The 19,556-nt window shown below is 42.6% G+C and overlaps 1 protein-coding gene across 1 annotated transcript in view; it reads right to left on the bottom strand.

Moving 5' to 3' along the window:
- mymx (myomixer) overlaps positions 1-17,823 on the bottom strand; it is a 33,832-nt gene extending 16,009 nt beyond the window's left edge. Inside the window, exons 1-17 of the mRNA XM_029450200.1 lie at positions 17,634-17,823; positions 16,938-17,221; positions 15,088-15,100; positions 14,851-14,966; positions 11,004-11,150; positions 10,267-10,458; positions 9,226-9,309; positions 8,914-9,032; positions 8,713-8,827; positions 8,550-8,627; positions 8,329-8,444; positions 7,033-7,195; positions 2,876-3,021; positions 2,672-2,765; positions 2,076-2,225; positions 1,691-1,840; positions 944-1,200 (exon numbers count right to left, since the gene is read on the bottom strand). Coding sequence (XP_029306060.1) covers positions 944-1,200; positions 1,691-1,840; positions 2,076-2,225; positions 2,672-2,765; positions 2,876-3,021; positions 7,033-7,195; positions 8,329-8,444; positions 8,550-8,627; positions 8,713-8,827; positions 8,914-9,032; positions 9,226-9,309; positions 10,267-10,458; positions 11,004-11,150; positions 14,851-14,966; positions 15,088-15,100; positions 16,938-17,221; positions 17,634-17,823 — 2,414 coding nt within the window. The remainder of the gene's footprint in view (positions 1-943; positions 1,201-1,690; positions 1,841-2,075; positions 2,226-2,671; positions 2,766-2,875; positions 3,022-7,032; positions 7,196-8,328; positions 8,445-8,549; positions 8,628-8,712; positions 8,828-8,913; positions 9,033-9,225; positions 9,310-10,266; positions 10,459-11,003; positions 11,151-14,850; positions 14,967-15,087; positions 15,101-16,937; positions 17,222-17,633) is intronic.
- Positions 17,824-19,556: the final 1,733 nt, after the last annotated feature.

The raw sequence follows: 19,556 nt of genomic DNA, 5'->3' as shown, positions 1-19,556 counted from the left end.
CATCCGTATATGCAGTACAAGCCGGCATCCTTTGGTAGAACCATAATACATTATGAGACCGCAAGCAGCATACTGAGTGCATGTGCTAGAGCTCTGTTTATGTAATCATATATCATGTATCACATAAACATTTCCTGTACTTCAGGGCATGAAGGTACCTTGTCCGTGCACAGTTTATATTTGAGATGGCAAAGGGAGAAATTTCAAAGGGTATTTTTGCCAGAATAAATGAGCCTTAAGTTGCTTGTATGCAGCGTTAAATAATGACATCATCCCAAGTGTCTTACAGCTGCTCGGTGAGAGGCTCTACCTGCATCAATGGTTCCTCAGATTGCAAGTGTCCATCCCTGCCCCGTCTAACACCGCCACCCTGGAAACACTTAAACTGAGCCCTTTCCATTTCTTTATTTTCTTTGGTCAACTGTGTGTTCTTTGCAGAGTCTAAACTTGTGTTTATGGACATAGGTACCTCCAGTAAACCGGCCCACAGCATGAGGTTTTACTGAGAGTCCATGGCAACAACCTGTCTCTCGAGGCCCAAGCAAAGAGGGAGGCGTCATCTTGCACAACATGGAGCGGGTGACTCTGACACACACTGACAAGCTGTGGGTGAAGAGCATTTCAGGACTGTGAGGTAGACCTCGTTAAGTGCTGCATGAATAACTTGGAGAAAAAAGATGAGATCTATATATGTTTGTAGTTTAAGGGGTGAAATTGTTTATCTTAATTTAGAACTGAGGAGTTTATGAATAAACTCTTCCATGTTGGATCGCAGACATGCCCTAACCTGTGACCTCTTGGAAACAAAATTCTTACTTTTGACCACAGTGACGAGCGAAACCACCAGAGTGTGATTGTTCTGATCAATAACAAGAGTCTTTGTGATGAAATACATCAGGCCCCCCCCCCCCTATGATCCATCCCTCTCCTCTAACAAACTCACTTTCTTTCCACCTCCTCCATGCGTGCTGGCAGGCCTCGTGTGCGTGGGTGACTGGGGCTGTGGAGGCGGTCCACCTCCTGTCTCAGAGCGCTGAGCTCCAGCCTGCGAGCTGCCACCTCTTTCTCCAGCAGACAGCTCTCCCTCTCAGCCATGCTCATCATCTCAGGGTCACCGGCGAGAGCGGATTCCTTCATGGAAAGCTCCACGGACTCCAGCCAGGCCTCCAGACTGCCCAGTGCCTGGAGCACTTTAACAACCTGCACAGTACACAAGTAGAGAGGCTAATGGTGTAGAAGTTTTGCTGCAGTACTTTGCAAGTGATTTATTGCACGGCGAAAAAAACAACCAGAGGTGATGTATTCTACAAAGAGGACGATAATAGGTTTACCTAATGGAAGTAGACCATCTTTTGTAATAAAAGACTCCAACTTTCCAACTAAGTCATCAATCTGGCCAGATTTGCAGCCTCTTTCCATCCCATAATCAAATTATATGGCAGTGCAATTTATATCCCTTGGATTACCCTTCATAAATTTGAGGGGAATATACCTTGCAGACTCTTCCAATTAAGATGTTAAAGATGAAAGTAAATGAGCTTCTAAGCATGAGGGGATGTGAACAGCTTAGGCTCTGGGCCAGCAGAAAGCTTTTCCCAATGGGAGAATGGATCCAGAATCATCCATCATAACCATACATTTAAGTTAAAGTCTGGGTATGACTCAGGAGGAGATGTTTGATGAATCTTACCCTGAAGCCCAGCTCCTCTGAGGCCTGCAGAAACACGGCGTTCCTCTGGTGCCTCCTCCGCAGCTCTTCCCACAGGACTTCCAGCTGGCCCAGGAACTCCTCTATCTTGGCTCTGCCTGGGTGCTGTGCACGGACCAGCCCGCGGCCCTCCTGAGGATAGAGCGTTAAACTGATGAGAGCATGTGATGACTAAGGACTGGGATTTGCATTGCGAAATACAGACCTAATTTGTAGCTTTGGGTAACTAAAGCCGTCTGAGATGAAATGTCAGCTCATTATTTGATTAATGCCTGTCCAGATGCCCAGTTTGCAAAATGAGGGGGGTGGGGATATATTTATCCAGTGCTTATGTTTTAAGACAAACTGTGAATATGACTTGGCTTACCCGTTTGACAACCTCTATCCTGGCCCTGTTGGTGAGGATTTCTTGTTGCAGAGCGTGTTGACACCTCCTGGCTGCCTCCAGCCCCTCAAAGTTGGCTATTGAACACACCTGCGTGGCCATGGACACATTGTCTTTTAGCCAGGACAAAGTCTGAGATGGAAAGGAGAGCAAATGGGGACATGGTTAAAGAGAAGAACAGTTTGCAAGAGGAATATCTGAACAAGAGAACAAGGGTGATGACATTTAGATGCCACAGGAAGCATAGAGACCAGGATCCAGGGGATGTTTCTCATCAGGACCTTTAAACACACCCAGAATTTGAAATAAAACAAGACAATTACTGGAAATAAGAACACAGTAGCACACCAGTCAGGACACACTCACACTTGAATGCATGACAACTTCATCTCATTTACAGTCAAAATGTGACATAATGTCTGTGGTTACAAGAAGAGGGTGTAGTCGACGATGAGTACAACTGCAGTGCTGATTTTACAATTCATAGCAATGAATTCTGAGGTCACAGGATTTGGTTTCGTACGGGGATTTCTGGTGTAAAGAGGAAACGTGGGCGTGCCTGCCAGGGGTCAAGTCACCTTGTCAGCAGACACGGTGAACTTCTGGAGCTGCATGTGTAGCTGTGGGTGGCCTCGCGGGGCGGTGGCAAGCTTGGGCTCTGCTCTGGGCTTCCTGGTGCAAAGAAAACACAGACATGTGAGACCAATTATGACTTACATAAAGACCTCTCATTATGTAAGTCACAGAGAGAGAGACAGAGAGAAGCCAGGCCGCAATGTCACCTGTCCCCCTTCAATTGATGTCTGACGATGACATCATCTGCAGAGGCAGGGCCGCCTCCCGTGGGTGACGAGGTGCGGTTCACTGATGGCTGCTCCTGGCTTTGGCTGCTCGGTGTTCTCCTACCGATCCCACATTCAACAGTACTCTGCGGACAAAAGAGTAAAAAGTCTCTGTAGGAAAATCCAAAAGATCACCAGCATGTCATGTGAGTAATGTTTCGCTTTTTCTGTCAGCCGTCCATCCCATAAATGTCAGCTGGATGCATAAACATCTCAAATGGAGGATTTATACTGCAGTCACGAGACAATGAGGCATTGCTGTTGCTCGCTGCTAATGTGAATGTTACAATGTGGCTAGAGGTCGGACAACATGGACAGCTGCCCAGAGTAAAGTAAAGCCTCTCCTGTAAATGACACAAAGCATACTCTCTTACAAAGGCTGGCTCTTCTCTGTGAAATAACCCAGGCCAGACTAAAGACACAAGTTTCTTTTTGGTTTGAAAGCATCAAAGTCTGTAAGAAAAATACTAAAGATGGCAGAGAAATTATATATATTATAATTGCTTTGTGAATGAACACATTATGTCTAACAAGGTTGCCAACATGTGCTGTACCACTCGGATGACTAAAAAGAGCCATTGCAGTTGGAAACATGACCCTTTTTTTAAATCCCCTTTCCCCAACGCTCATTAAACAGCTGCAGTGTGTTGTCAGCCTCAGATACTGATTTCCACTGTGAATCTGTTTACAACTATGCAGTGGAGTTTTCAAGGTCACTGCCAGAGCTATGGAGCTTGTCTGTGTGCAGAAATATATTAAAGAGGTCAACAGCCACTGAGCCTCTTTTACAACCATCGGAGTGCTTTAAAGGTTGGCCAAAGGACTCTACAGCATGGTGTCCAATGAGAGCTACATGTCTCTACTGTATGGACTATACCAGAGAACACAGTGACATATCACCCTAAAAAAAGATGTGATTCATCTGATTCAATTAGTTTGTATTAAAAAATGATTCTTTAATGAGTATAACTCGTCAAGCTGTTTTTTGACCGCAGTGAAAATGTTGTTTTTGAATAAATATTGATTAAAGCAGCATATTTTGTTGGATAAAAACATATTTAGAATTTTGGAAATTCTATCTTTTTTTTCAATGAATGAGTGTAGCCTAATTTGTATCTGCAACTGTGCAGAAGTTTTTACAAAAGAATCAACAGACATAAAAGTTCAAATGTTTGAAATGTTGATTTAGAATTCGAATGCCAATGTTATGAATAAAGCTTTGAAATATTCTGCACTGCCTTATGGGATATCCTGGTGGTTGGTGTCGTTACCAACTGCAGAGTCCACTGCAAACATCTGAAACATCGTACTGCAACAGAACCAACGCAAGAATGCATGAAAATGCTTAAAGCTTAGTGAAATGTTTTGCTTGTTTTCATTGCAGTATGTACTTATTATGTGTGTACGTATAATTTAAAACCATATATTAGCCAACCAAGGTTTTAAAAAGGGCTATATAAATAAGGTTTTACTTGATTTGCTGGTTGGCATAAATATGAAACAATTAAATGAACTATGACCTTCGTAAAACATTCTCTAATGCGGACATTTCTCTCTCCAACTGTATTAATATTGCAGACCACAATGTGTTAATTGTTCTATATAACATAATGTCTTTTACACATGCCAGTAAAACACTGCTGACATAAGTGAGGTCTCTGCAACAATCATCGAGGCAAATATGCATCTGTCAATGCTTTCACACATAAAAAAATAAAAATCAGAAAGGCTGAATTTACACGGCGGCCAAAAAGCACAAAACAGCCATTAATAATAGTGTTTTATGGAGTAGGTTTAATTCATTTTTTTGACTGGGATTATAGAAGAAGTGAGTCAGAGAGTTGGAGAAAAGTGTCGCCCTCAAAATGATGCGAGAGATGCAATAAATTAAAAGGGTCTAACATCATTTACTAACATGCCAGTCATTTTATAGGCTGGTCTGAGCTTCATAGAGGCACATTATCAGCCCATTTCTGCGCTAAAGCTGCAGAACTAACAAACTACTGTGATTCATTTGACAGGCTTGATAACATCAATGACGTCTCCTCCCCAGATATTTGCTTCTGACCTTCATCCTTCACAGAGGCTTCCACTGTAAACAACTCCTGTGGTGCACTCAACATCCCATTCTGCCATATGAAAGAGAATTATGTCAGCCACGGCAAAAAAGAATTGCAGTTTAATGATTCGCTATGTCATATTCAATGGTATTTTGTGTTTTAAGGCCTCATCCAATCATCTCCTATTTCAGCATACTTCTCCCAATCTTGGTAGTGTTGATTCTTATCTGTTTTCTACTGATCTCCTCTTCCCCCCGTGTGTCTTTCAGCAATGTGCTATGAAGTGATGTCAGCCAAGAACTATCACTTAGCACCGAGCCCATCTGGTCTGCAGCCCCAGCATCTGGCTACAATTAGCCAGAGAAACAGACGAGAGCCATGTTTACCTCCAGCGACAAGAGGCCATACTACTGCTGACACAGACATGAACATATAGATCATAATGCATGTAGCCATACACATACAGACACTAAAACCTTTACAGTTACCTTTAATCGAGTCAAATTGCATCAGAGAGGGAGAGACTACGAGACAGAAAGTGTGTATGTTAGCCTGTCTGCAGGAATACACTGAAAGTGCTGTCTACCAGCACATATGCAAATGCCTCAGAGTCCCTGCAGCTGCATCTCGCACCCTTAAAAATACTGTAATCAATTCCACACAGCCAGGAGCTGGAGTTAAAAAGTATGTGACAAATTACTTTTACTGTTCAACTGGTGGTTGAACAGTAAAACTGAGTTTAGCCTTTGGGCTCCAGGGTTTTGTTTGGAGTGTGTTATTAGTCCTTCCATAAAGAGTAACAAGAGGGGCTCCCACAGACAGCGCACCTACGTAACTCCCAGCTTCCAATGCAATAAAGGCAACAGACAAAGCTGAAAGGGCTCGGGACATCAACAACTGAGCCAGGCTTGCTGGTCTGATGTGTTCCTGTCACAGGTGGCGAGGCCACAGAGTTGGTTCGAGGGAAATAAACTGAACAAAAGGAAGAATGGAAAGAGTGAAGTCTTTTCTTCTAGAGCAGCTAGGCACTTTTTCTCTGGGCAAAACGAGGCCAGAGGCTCAGAAGAGACTTCACAAGAGCTCAGGGTCAGAAGCATTGCATTCTGGGATACCTCTGCGCTGGACACAAATAGCCAATCTGCGTTCACTTACGGATTGTAAAGAGATTTTATGTGACAGCTTAAAAGACTAAATATACACATAATTACTGGTTTTTAACATACCGCACAATTAAGTTTTTGGATACGTCCACTTCTAAAAGACGCTAACAGTATTTCCTTGTAGGTTTATGGGCAGTGGGGTCACTATAGCAGGCCCCACGTGTTCAATAAAGTGCTGGTAGGCCTCCAAGATGAGGAATGTCGGGTCTGAGGAATCCACATGCTCTGCAGATTATCCATTCACCCCGGACTGACCCACAGGCCATCTATTAATACAGCATTAATCCAATGACTGTGTACTTTTGTTGAAAGCCAAGATACTATTCTACGATAAAATGAAATTTGGGGTCGGAGGGAGAGGCTTACTTGCTCTGGCCTTGACATTTTTCACGGAAATGTATGTTGTGTTTGTGCCAGGGTTAATAACACCTCTCAAAGCTCTTCACGGGACTCCTCCAGGGCAATATTCAGAACATGTCAATACAATACATGCTCTACTGCACTGGTCTTTGGGTTTTAGAGCCAAGCTGCTTTTCATCCTACGAATCTTATCGAGGGCTTCCTCACAACTCGTACATCAGATGGTGTTATTAAGTGCAACTAACTAGCTGGGAGGATGGAAAACCAGCAGTATGTTGAGTGCCAAGACTACAAGCCACGGCTCTACAGCACATCTGACGACTCCAAAAGCACTGTTATTTAGGAAAAACCTGCTTAAATTGTAAATCAGGCATTTTCCAAACCAAAGGACAAAGTGCGTCACTTTCTGCAGCCACAGATGCCGTAGGACTGGAAGAGGCTGATGGCGCTCTTCTCCCCCAGTCAAGAGCCAGTGTGGTTTCTGCAGTAATAGAGTGAAATACCAAAAGCTACTTACCACGAAGCCTTTCAGCCGATTCTGCTCCTCCTTCACCTCCTTTCCCATAATCCTTTGCGTCTCCGTTCCCACGTTGCACTGGGGTTCCCGGGCTGGTGTCAGGGGGTCAGCATCTTCCCTGGTGAAAGCGGAGCCAGTGGGAGAGAGTGTGGTCCTGTCACTCCTGCAGAAGGAGCAGAGCGGGAGGTTACTGTCGGAGCCACGCAATGAACTCCAATTATGGCTCTGAAGTTTTCGAGCAGTGTTTGTGTTATTTGGTTTAAATAGCTGTGAACCGCAGCTGATAAGACAGACTAGATGATGTAATATTTGGATCTAAAGATAGCCAGCCGACATGAGAGGCTCACAGCCTGAGAAATATTTGGAAAGCAGGAGATGTTGGAGATGGATGTCAGAACTGGGAACTGGAGTTACTCCTGACTGTATTTATTATTAGGAAAATGGAAAATGTTATTTTTTTTGCCCAGGTATAAGGATTGCTATGTTATCCATTGGCCATTCCAACACTTTGATCCAGTACAAGATAAATACAGGCCAGACTGAAATTACATTTTGCATGGATATTCATGGTCCCCAGAGGATGGATCCTCATGACTTTCATTTATACAGCACCTTTCAAAACAACATCTTAAAGTATGATAATCCCCTGACCCCTTCCTTTAACGGTATGAATCACAGTGCACAATCAGTATATCATTTTATGAAGCTGGTTCCAATTTAAAGCAGCATTTAAATGTGTTCTCATTACGCAGATACTGGTTCTGTTGGTCTAAAGTCTGGACTCTTACTGAAGGCTATTAAAGTAACAATAAATTAGTTTTACAAATGCCATAAAAATGACAAAATATTCTTGTAAACGTGTAATTTCTCAGATTCCGCAGACTATTCGAGGTGATAGAAGGATTTTAATAGGGAAACAACCGTGTTGCCAACTCGACTCAGTAAGCCAAAGCATTATTCACCTCGTTCAGTAATCAAACACATGGCCAAGTTCCAAAGCAGTGCAGAAAACTGAACATTATAACCTCAAACCAGTGGGTGGCGAGTGATGCTTTGTGTGGTAGTTGGTCTCCAGACATCCAGACAGACCAGTGCTTCACTTTGCTTATAATTTTTCACTGACTCAAACCCAAATGCAACAAGGCTAATCAAGAGAGAGAGAGAGAGAGAGATCTTTATACAAACGGAAAACTAAAGTTCCAGCTCAGTGTAAACCTGTGGAGGACCTAATTACTGGGTGAAATGGCGCATGCACTCACTGGGCCACCTAAGTTGTCGGCAGCATCGTTGGCCTACCTGAGAAGCTTCTGAAGAAGCGCCCAGCAGTCCTTCACCTCGCTCTGCTTCTGCGTGACGCCGGCAGCCAGGGCAGGATGGAGATTGGACACCTGGGACACGCTCACATCTAGCATCTAGCACACACAGGCCTGCAGGTTAGGTAGAGAAGGCTTCTGCAACACACTGACAGGATCTTTTCACGCAGTGCTGCTTTAAGTTACAAAGAAAACAGTTCCTACCATGATTTGACCGGCGATGTCGCGTATTTCTCTATCACCGAAGCTGTCCAGCTCTTTGGATGCAGACATGCTTTTCCTCTGGAAGAGAAAACAAGTAATGTGAGCGAAACGTGAATCTTCAATCGAAGCGGAAAGAGAAACAATTAAAAGGCTAGAATTGTACCATGTTATCAATAGCAAACAACGTATTATCAGCCTGTTGGTAGAACGAGGACACCTCCAGTGCCAGCTGAAGATTTTCATGGTAGTTTTTCAGATGAGACTGGACCTTCAGCCACCTACACGGAGAAGATAACACACAAATCAGTCTTCTCTCCGCAGTGAGGACGGTCCACTCAGCATACCAGTTCAACTTAACGTGTACATTTTATTGATGTGTTTCCTCTTGCTGGAGATGTTTTTGCCATCTGTCTTCCCTTGTTTCTCCAGTTTTAGGGCCAAGTGGTTGATCTCCTCGTGGAGGTTTCTGTATAGCTGCTCGTCCTGCAGGGAAACAGGCGAACACAATCCACTATGACCTCAGCTTTACCATACACTCTGGGAGACAAATTACAGTCAGCCATAGATAAATGACTGGGAAACCTCTACAGAATTGTATTATAAACTATTTACATATGGGAAGGTGTATAGTTGTATCTAAAGAATGTTGTTTAGCATGTTTAATGTTTTTTTTCACCTGTTTTAGATCTAAAATTCTCCTGGTCAGCTGCATTTTGTCAACATGTTCCCCCAGGACATTCACCAGAGACTGCTCCTCTTCCTGCTGACACACATAAAAGTCAGTATTTATAGCCCCCCATTTGTTAGGAACCCAACCATTATTTCTTCTCAGAGGCACCAGGATTAAACCACATTACCAAGGAAGATGCTGAACAGAAATAGCCTTCAGCGTTAGGTGAGAACTTGATACTAATGCACGGAGGAAAGGATGAGTGGAACTAAATGGAGACTGCAGTCTCCTGTGGGGATTGAGGTTTTATACACTAACATCCTGCATTACATTCCCACAGGTCCATTATCAATCATCAGTTCCCCTGTGCCAGACATGGACATGAACAGAAAGATAAACATAAGCCTAAAACGCAGATTGCTTTTTTGATAATGACAGGCAGATGTTGTACGCTTGTGAATATACAAAAACAAGAGATGTCCTCAGGATACTGAGATAATTTCCTGTATTAGAAAGTGTTGGTTTTTTTGTGCCAATTATCTTGACAACTGTTGATCAGAGCTGTCTGTCCACTCATAAATTTGCCTCCTGGCCAACTGTTTTTGGTTTTAATTATTGCAGTCGGAGAGCTTGATGGCTTTAGATGAATGGGAAATGGGGGGCGAGAAATTTGGAGATGATCAAAATTAGAATCTGAAATGGGAATTATGTAAAAATGTTAAATGTCTGTGAAATTTAAATGAAGTGCATAACAATTCAAATAAATCTGATTTGAAGTACTTATTTCACATTTCACCCTGTTTCACATTCATGTTACAACTTTGAAAAATAATAACATGAACCATAATGAATGAGTAAAATGTGCTAGCATCATGCAGGCAGCACTAACATAAAATCCAAACAACCAATATCATAAAAACATGCAACGCTTTTACTTAACAGTTAAATAAAAGTGGCTCTAAAAAGGATGACAAATAGCCGTCGCTCTGCAATTAAATCCACACTTAGCATAATAACAGAAAAACAGAGGGATGTATTTATTGTCACCTTATCTTTAATCCATGCCTCCAGCTTGTCCACTTTCTTGTTGAACTCCTGCAGGTTCTTGGCTCCACCCAGGGCCCTTGTCTGATTTGCGGCCGTCTGTTTCAGGGTCTGCCACATGTCCCTGAGCTGGCTGAGCTGCTTCTTCACCAGGTCAGAAGTGGGGTTTAGCCTGCAGATCAGCTGCTCGCCCATCTTTTGAAACAGAAAGCCGCTGTTCATTTTAGATGTAGCGCAGACAGAGCCACCTGACTTGACACAGAACAGTGGCTGAGTACGTTTGTCGGAGTCATAGCTTATGTGCCAGCTGGCTCCACAGAAGTTGGAAAACTTCCATTTATTTCTTGGATATACCCTTGAAAAAGTCTCCTGGTTCTGCTTCTGCCCTTCCTGAGCTGTCTGAGTGTCAGGGGAGGTTAATTATCAGCAATGTACCATTTCAAAACATTTTCTCCTCGGGGAGAAAGTATAAACTGGCTTGACAGAGCTGTCTGGAACACTGAGGGTCTGCTTTTCTCTTGTCGACTGGAAATACCTACCATTATGTTATGTGTCATGTGATCGGACAGACTCTTTTAGCACCAAAGACAGTGATTAATGTTTGCATTCGGATCTCCATTACCTGATAAAAAGATTAAATAAACATTTAATTTTGGATGTGTGCTGCTGCGATGTGCTTGCTCTGGTAACGTGATAATATTTCAGTTAGAATCCAGCAAAGTGTTGAATCGTTTTGTTACCTGGTTGAGTTGAATTAAGGTGTTCTCAAAGTCTCTGAGGTCTCTCTGGAGCGTCTGCGAGGCTTCCTCCCAGTCCTGCAGGGGGCAGCGCTGAATATTACATCCATCCTTCAGGTCCTGCAGCTTGCCTTTGATCCACGCCTCTGCCTACATCACAAACAGACACACAGACAAAAATGTTTAGCATGTCCTTCACACTCTGCTAGGCTTGGGGAGTAACGCAATGCATGAAACAGCATTACTTAATACAAAAAAAAAGGTTACTGTTTTCAATTACGCTTACAGAAAAACAAGATATAATCAGATTACCGATGAATTAAAGGTGCAATGTGTAAAATATGCCAGAATTTCAATTTAAAACATTAAAACAATTAACTAAGATTATCATCAGAATGTGAAGAAGTAACAGTCTGTGTGTTGTTTTGCAGAGATATCTACTGAAATTAGCATGCTAACTGACTACCTGCGCTCCGTCAATATACAATATAAAGAATAAATTAGACTATGGAGCCAGTTTAGAGGTGAAATACTTGCCTCTATTTCTGTGGAGCAGTTAGCTCAGAATTACACATTGGGAATATTAGCAAGATTACAACTTTTAAATACATTTTTAAATAAAGAGCATTAAACAGTGGCCTTTAACATTAGTGAAAACAATATTTAACAGGATAGAAATGTTGCCATTACTTTGTATGTAAAGCAGAAAGGGGAAAAGACATCACAGTACAGTGCAAGTTATCGCAAAGCAGGATGGTTCGCCCACTTTCCAGTCCATCAAGATTAGCCTTTTTGCTGAGAGGTGTCTGAGCTTGAAAGACGGTTCGTAGAAAGTGAGCTAACTGTTTTTAAATGTCTGGTCCAGCAAACATAATACAGAACAAAGCAGGACATTTGCATGTACAGTAGGTTAATTCAAATGAATTTAAATGGGTACTGCTGCTGCTCCGAGTTCAAATCCGGCAACACTAATGTGCCAAATGATTCAACTCTGTGGATGATGACAGCGTTTCCACAGCTGGAGGGCAGAACTTGCACCGTACTGTGATGCTGTTCCCCTTTCCTGCTTTACATACAAAGTGCTGGCGACATTTGAGCACTTTTCTTTTTTGTAGTCTTTATTTGCATACTTGGCATTGGGGTAATACAAAAGTAACGGAAAGTAATTAAATTACTTTAATATTGCTATACTTGGATAAAGTTACTGACAACATGTTTTAACAGGACTTTAGTCATTGTATCAGAATACAGCTTGAAAACATCTCTCCCAACCCTGCACTCACTTATGTGTGTTTATTGACCTGTTTTATGATACCCCTTCTTTTTTCTTTTTTAAGTGGAATCTGAGAATGTATCAGCTTTAGATACCTGATGCAATTAAACAAACATGGTTGAGGTTGAAGCAATCATTCTTTATGCATAGACGTCATATTTGTAGATATATTTGTATGGATCAATGTTAAACATGGAAAGAGGAGTTGACGTGTTTTCTATTGGTTGTGAGATATCTGCTGTGTGACAGTACACTCAACAAAGCTCTTATTTCTGCTCATCAGGAGAGCAAACAGGCCACAGACCTGAGAGTAATATGCAGCTTCAGACACATCAAGAACAGCTTTGTTCTCTGATGTCATGTTATGCAGAGCAGAAGTTTCTCTTGGCGAGTGATGGGCTCTATTGCATAAGGCTTTGTCTTGCAGAGCTGCCTTTTCTGGCAACATGTATACGGAGTGAGAAGAACTGCAGACCAGGTGGCCCAAAGTCAGAAAGTGTTGGAAAGTACATGTTTGTTTTCTGCAAAGAGCTCAGTGTGGAAGTGAGCGACCCACCCAGGTCACAATAATTGAATGGCTTAATAACTCAACTCGGACTGATCCTGAGTGAGTCATACAACGGATCAAATCTGCAGAACTTTATTTTTCAGTGTTGCTATTGTGCAGATTGTCAGTTAAGCACACAAGTAAGTTATTATAACGTTAGATCAAAGCAGTATTTCTTAAGGAATTTAATATGACGAAGAATAATAGACTCTACAGTAACCCATATTTAGGATCACTAAAACATGAACTCCACACGTGACACTTGTTCTAAACAACAGTTTGCTCGAGAATAAAAAGATTAAAATGTGTTTCCCTGTTAAGAGAGGCAGGTCATTACTTTACAGCCCCCCCCCCCCCCCCCTCTGTGAGGTATTTCTGTGTTGAACAGAAGGAAAAGAGCTTGACAACACAGGCCTGCCCCTATCTCCTCACACTGGCTCCCATGGCATTATAATGACCTCATACAGGAAGTCTGAGTCCCTTGTTTTTTCCTGTCCACTCTCCACAACAATTGTCTGTTTATCAAAATGTACAGTAAGGCCTTAGTCTACCCACAAAGAATAGACGGCGAATGCATGTAGTTCAGATTGTATCACTGCTTCTGATTTATTGTGAAGAATCTGTGACCACACAGGAAAAAAATCTCCTGAAAAAAAACAGACCAGATTATAGATTACAATCAAACACGGAGTTTATTTTAAACTACATGTTTGATTATAATCTGTAAGCAGAAGCCAGCCCTTTTTTTAAGGCTGCTTTTCATTTCTGCAAGCTTTAAAGGAACCTAATGTTTTAGCATTTTAACTGGAAAAAGAGTGAGCACATCTCTATAAAAATGTTTACCAACAAGCCACATTTTTTTGCCCCTCTGGTAATGCGACTCAGCCCTGACAAGACTGTGGGAGTGGAAGTTTCTCGACTTTGTCTATCATGGAAAGATACGGTGAAAGGTGAGATGTTTTGCAGAGCCGCCTCGGAGACAGATGGCCCTCAGCGAGCGCCGTGCTTCTCCATGTGGTGACCTGCTTTGCTCTCCTTAGTTTGAAACATTAGGAGCTTTTAAAAGTCTCTCCCTGGAAAAGTCACTTCCACTTCCACAGCGATGTAATACTGAAATAACACATCAGTGATAGCAGTCAACCAAATCCCTGTTAAACCAGCAGGTCCCCAGGTATCAAAACCTCTGGTTATTTAAAGTACGAACAAAGTTAAAATACAAAAGGCTGTTTCTACCAAAAGCAACAGAAATGTAAGCTCCACTTAAGAGCAAAGGGGCTGCTAAGCTTGTTAACATTAACGACGTGCTATAGAGCTGTTTTCAACACATACATACATCATATGTTTCCTTCAGCGGACACATCCAAAATTTGTTTCTTATTACTGGAAGTCAACAGCCTATCACTTGATGGTTGATGACAAAGCCGACTGCCGGACAAAATGTCCCTCAGCCGAACTCGCAGAAAAATGTCCTTGTACACTGGGGTGGACGCAGCGATGAGATAACACAGCCAGTTGTGCTGCTTGGCTGAGTCTCTCTGGGCCATAGGCGTGAAGAGATGGAGCCAAACAATGATCTCACTCCTAAATAATTGCTTCACTTGTGGCGGTTTCCCCTCCCTCTCTTCCCTCAGCCGAACACAGCACATACAGTTCTCAGGACAAAATAAGAACCAGTACATATTTTGTTCTCCTCGGAGGATCACGCGACAGGCAGCTTCCATTGTGATTTCTTTCTCAACAGCATAACTTGTTGCTTTTGAGATGAACCCACTCCAGCTCATTTTCATGTAGCTTTCTTTTGAAGGAGATGAGATATACTGTATGTTGTGGTTTGATTTAAAACATCTCTGCATACTCTGGAAGTGGAGTGGAAAAACCACACTCTCCTCAAACATTTTATTAGTTTCCAATTATGTGAGGGAACACAGAGGAGTAGGAGGAAAGTGACGTTTTTCCTGAAGAGGTATTCAAACCTGAGTGACTTTAACAAATTGTTGATATTGATATTGTATATGCATGCTACATTTTACCTGCAGTACTTCCTTGTTGAAGAGCGAGTTGCGCTGAGTGAAGCAGTCGCTCTGGGACGTAACAGCTGCCGACGCTTCATCCTCCAGATGACTTTCTTCTTCTGAGGCTCTTTCTTCTGCGATTCAGGCACTGAAATCTGTGTGAGCACACGACACAGACAACATAGTGTTGAAAGCACGATGGCAATTTGAATGCTAAATTCATTTGATAAAACCTGAACACCAGAAGATGCTTGCCTTTGATAAAAACCTATAAGGAGGGTACAGTCCTTTCATGTTGGTAACACTGTTTTTACTATACAGAGACATTATAAACTTGTGTGACCTCGAGGTCACGCTTAACAAAACATACTGTCAGCACAACTTGACTGGCACAACTTCACTAATCGAGCATTCCTGCTGCTCGCCAATCAGGAAACATCTGGGCACACGAAGGAAGCAGGAACGGACAGATCCTTGGATGTCTGACGTTTTTTACTGGCAGCCTTACATATAAACATTTCACCTTTAAAAATGACTTTGGTAGATCATGTTTTCTCTTTCATACCTGAACAGGTAAAGGCACCACCACCTTCCCACATGTAATTACAGCCATTTCTTGGGCTCTTGCATGAATAATATAAGAAAGGACTGAAAGCAAAGGATCGTTTTGGTTACAGAATAAGAGGTGAGGGATTTGAATACTGTAGTTTTTTGTCCTAAAAGGGGGAAATGAGGCCATTGCTGTGTCAGTGTGTTATTATAAGCTGCCTCCATGAGGGCTTCTGCAAGCCTTTTCTTTTGTTAACATCTTCCCCTGACCTCATGTTTCCAGTGAGCCTTGCCTCTGCAGGGTCTGCTGTAACAGAGCACTTCATCCACAACACACACTGATGACTTCAACAAGAAACAGGCCAAATCCAACAGCCCCATTGACTTTAAACAATATCCTTCAATATACATCTACAGGGTTTTTTTCTCCTGTAGACTGTTTCTTTAATAAATCACAGTTAAACAAGAGGACACCGCACGCTATTTGTGTGGCGTTCAACGACACGTTGCTCCCTTAACTTAACTGGTTTTCCACCTCTGTGTAACTTTGCTCCAAAAGTATAATATAATAACTGGTTTAAGTTTGGCGAACACAGCACATGACTTCACTTCCTAAACTCCAAGAGATCCATCAACTCCCACCGCTGGCTGTTAAAGACCCCCACTACTAAACACAGTCTGAATGAAGTTGGGAGAAATAGCACCAATATCAACAACAAAACTCTCCATATCATATATATACTCATAGGTTTGTTTAATTTCAATTTCCATTCATGAGATAAAAACAAAAGTTGTTTCCCCCTCAGCTAGCTAGCTTACTTGTAATTTAATTAAGCAGGTAGCGAGCGTCTTACCTGTTGGACTGATTTCTCTCCGTTTAGTTTGGGTCTGGTTTGTCCCTGCGTGGGCTGTTTCATCACTGCTGTCTTTTCTGAGTAAAACCTAAAATATTAATACTACTATTATAACAAGAAGAAGAAATAAGCAGTGCTGAAAATCAGCCGTAAATGAGTAGAACAAGCTGGACAGGACGACGGAAATTGTGGCATGCGACAAAAAGAAACACAACACTTTACACATTGACTTCTTAAAACAAATATATCTATCAATTTTCGGTACGAGATACAAGATTTTACTTTCTGTGGTAGTACATCTGTCAAATAATATGTCATACAGATATTATTCTAAAACCGATATCTAAAAATCATAAATAATGCAATTACGAAGAAACAGAGGGAAAACAACCAGGTTTCACCAGGTATGTTTCAAACATACTTCTAAATATTTGCACTGTAGGCCTATGTCGAAATATTTTACTAAATCTTCCCATGCTATGTTTGAGGTTAATTTCTTTGCTTGTAGATACACCAAAGTAAAGCACATATCACATAAACTTTATGTAACTAAAACCACACTTTACACATATCTTAAAAAATATGTACACTACCTATTTTGTCTTTATTGAGCCTTTTAATTAAACTACAATATTAAAATAAATGTATTCTTTCCATTGTTATTATATTGGCATATTTGCATTAGTAAAGTGTGTCCTGTACCTTGAAGTGAGAACTGGGCTTATTCTCACAGCTCACACCCACAATCCTGGGCAGATGTGGATCTGATGTGCTGGTGACGTTGTTGTTGTTATTGTTGTTTTCAGATGTGGACCCTGTGATTGAAAGCTGTGCTGGTCCCACTAACACCTTGTTCTCTGATATGTTTCTACTCCCGGAGATTGTGATCTTCTTGATGGACCTGGAGACGGAGGAGGGAGAGGCGACGTTCTGGTTCAGATGGTCCTCAGCTGCCATGTCCTCCTGGTTGGGCTTCACGGGGCTACCTGCTTGACGATGGGTGAGACAAGACAGGGGCCACGTGCGCACACCTGGGATCGACTGAGGTAGAGCGAGTTTAGGTTGTGCTGTAGAGTGCAGTTATCCAGACTTTGGCTCTGCAGATAACTCTGTGTAAACTCCTGGCATTTTGGCACAGCCGGGACTGACAGCCTCGTCCCAATCGTGAAGGGCTGGACCTTCCTCACAATGCTTTCAGACATTGCCAGTGTCCAGATAAGAAAACAAAATATGCTGAAGTCCAAATGGGCATTAAAAAAAGTCTGTCACATCCCTTTGTACACTTCTCCTCACTCACCAGTGCTGTTTGTCCAGTCTCTGTTCAGCAGGCAAGTGGAGAGTTTACCAGAGGGAGGGAGAGCTCAGTTCTCCACCTTTTTGTGCATGTTGAGAATGCACAGCACACAGCCCAGGACAGCTTCCTTGGACTCCTGGGATGAATGCGGTCCCAGATGTGGCGCAACGCCGTGCCAAGGTGGGCAAAGCCTGTAGAGAGGCTTCTCCTGATGAACTGTGCCACTGAGCCTGCCAGTCTACTACTGAGGAGCCTGATAACCAGGGACCGCAGCAAGATGAAAACTGCTGGCATGCTGCCTGACTACGCTGCGCGGAAGAAAAAAACTGGAAAAAAAAGCTCAAAAAAGGAGGGGAAAGAGGAGGGTTGGTTAACAGAGGGGATGAAGTCACCACCTCTACACTCAGTCTCTCTCTCTTCCTCTCTCTCTCTCTCTCTCTCTCTCTCTCTCCTTCTCTCTGTCAAGAGCGACAGAGCGGAGAGGGGGCTGTAAAGTCTGGCTGTCAAAACTTCCCCTCTGAACCCGAACAGAAAATCTGTCCAGATAAGAGGCAAGTAATGGAGTCAGAGGGAGAGACCTCTGTCAGACCTCTTCAATCACAGCTTATCCTCTATGAGGTAATATCCTCAGCTGAAACAAACTCACACACACCCACACTGCCTCTAACTTACCTCCACCTTGAAATGCAGAGGAACAGATTCAGCCCTGAGGTGTTCTGCTCTGTTCCAGCACAAAAAAACAAGACAAAAAATAAAAGTTGTTCACAGGCAGCAGGCTTTTAGAAAAAAATCCAGGGTGGAATCTGAAGAGAGAGTAGGCTTCAGAGGCTCATGTAAGCGGTGTCTTTCCAGGAGTGGGAGTGCTTTCCTCAGCTCAGAGCTTTTCCCCATCAGCGAGGAGCAGTTGTCACACAGGTTCCAGCTGAACAGCCCCTTAAACCTCAGAGCTGCTGACATGACAAGTGTGTGTGTGTGTGTGAGGGGGGGCAAATTACAGTCTAGCAGATGATGACCCCTACCACTCCTTGATGGTGGCTAGGGTTCAACAGAGCACATGTTGGGCTGACTGATTGGAATGGCAGGGGTGCCGTGCGTATGTCAAGGGAGCAGGGATTACTGAAGAGAGCAGACAGCAGAGAAAATATTTGCAGGGAGCAGAGCGAAGAACCTGCTTCCACTGGTGAAGGCTTTCCCCAAAAAAGGAAACTCTCACTCTTCACTCAGTTGCCCTCTGACTTGACCCCATGCAGCAGTTGAACTACTCAGCCACAACAAAACCCAGTCAGTATGAAATTGAAGTAATAGCATGCCTCGTTTTACAACACAGTGTAAAATCCAGGTCATTTAGAAATAGAAACATTAAAGAAATGTATTCATTAATGTGCTCTAAAGTCGCCAGTGTTGCTGTGTTTTTTGAGTCAAAACAGCCAGCAGTGGGACAACAGTCACTCAGCAGGGCTCCATATGACAGAGGTAGCCCCCGGAGTCGACACGGTTAATGATGCTTTTAAAAGTGCTCGGGTTTCATGATGAAGTCATCTTAAGGAAGAGTTTTAATGTGTTGCAGCTTGAAATCAGAGATAAATTCTGCGCAGGCTGGGTGGTGTACACGGAAGGCTGGATGGGTGGAGTTCAAGGGGTTTGGCTGACTTCAAAATGTCATTTCCTCATATTGCTGGGTGAGTGGCTCTAAAAGTGTACAATTTATGTGCGCTGCGGGTACACTGTGACTATGACACCACCACATGCCGAAATGTTGGTTGCGTTCAAGTAGAACATTTTGGAACATTTGGGTTATTTTTAATTTAGGATATTTTTGTCAGGAAAGAAATATATACACATAAATCTTTTTGCAAGTAATGCTGTGTAAAGGCAAACCAGTCCATGGAGAGACGTTACTTTGAACACTGCAATCTGGATTAGCCTGGAACACAACTTGAAGCAAGTAATCAAAAATCCATAACATTAAACATTTCTAATCCTGACTGTACTGAACATTCACCACAAAAATTTAGGTATTCAGAACT

The sequence above is a fragment of the Cottoperca gobio genome, chromosome 15 (assembly GCF_900634415.1).
Source record: "Cottoperca gobio chromosome 15, fCotGob3.1, whole genome shotgun sequence".
Taxonomy (NCBI): Eukaryota; Metazoa; Chordata; class Actinopteri; order Perciformes; family Bovichtidae; genus Cottoperca; species Cottoperca gobio.
The sequence above is the reverse complement of the archived record's forward strand: the minus strand, read 5'-3'. Positions and strand labels throughout refer to the sequence as shown.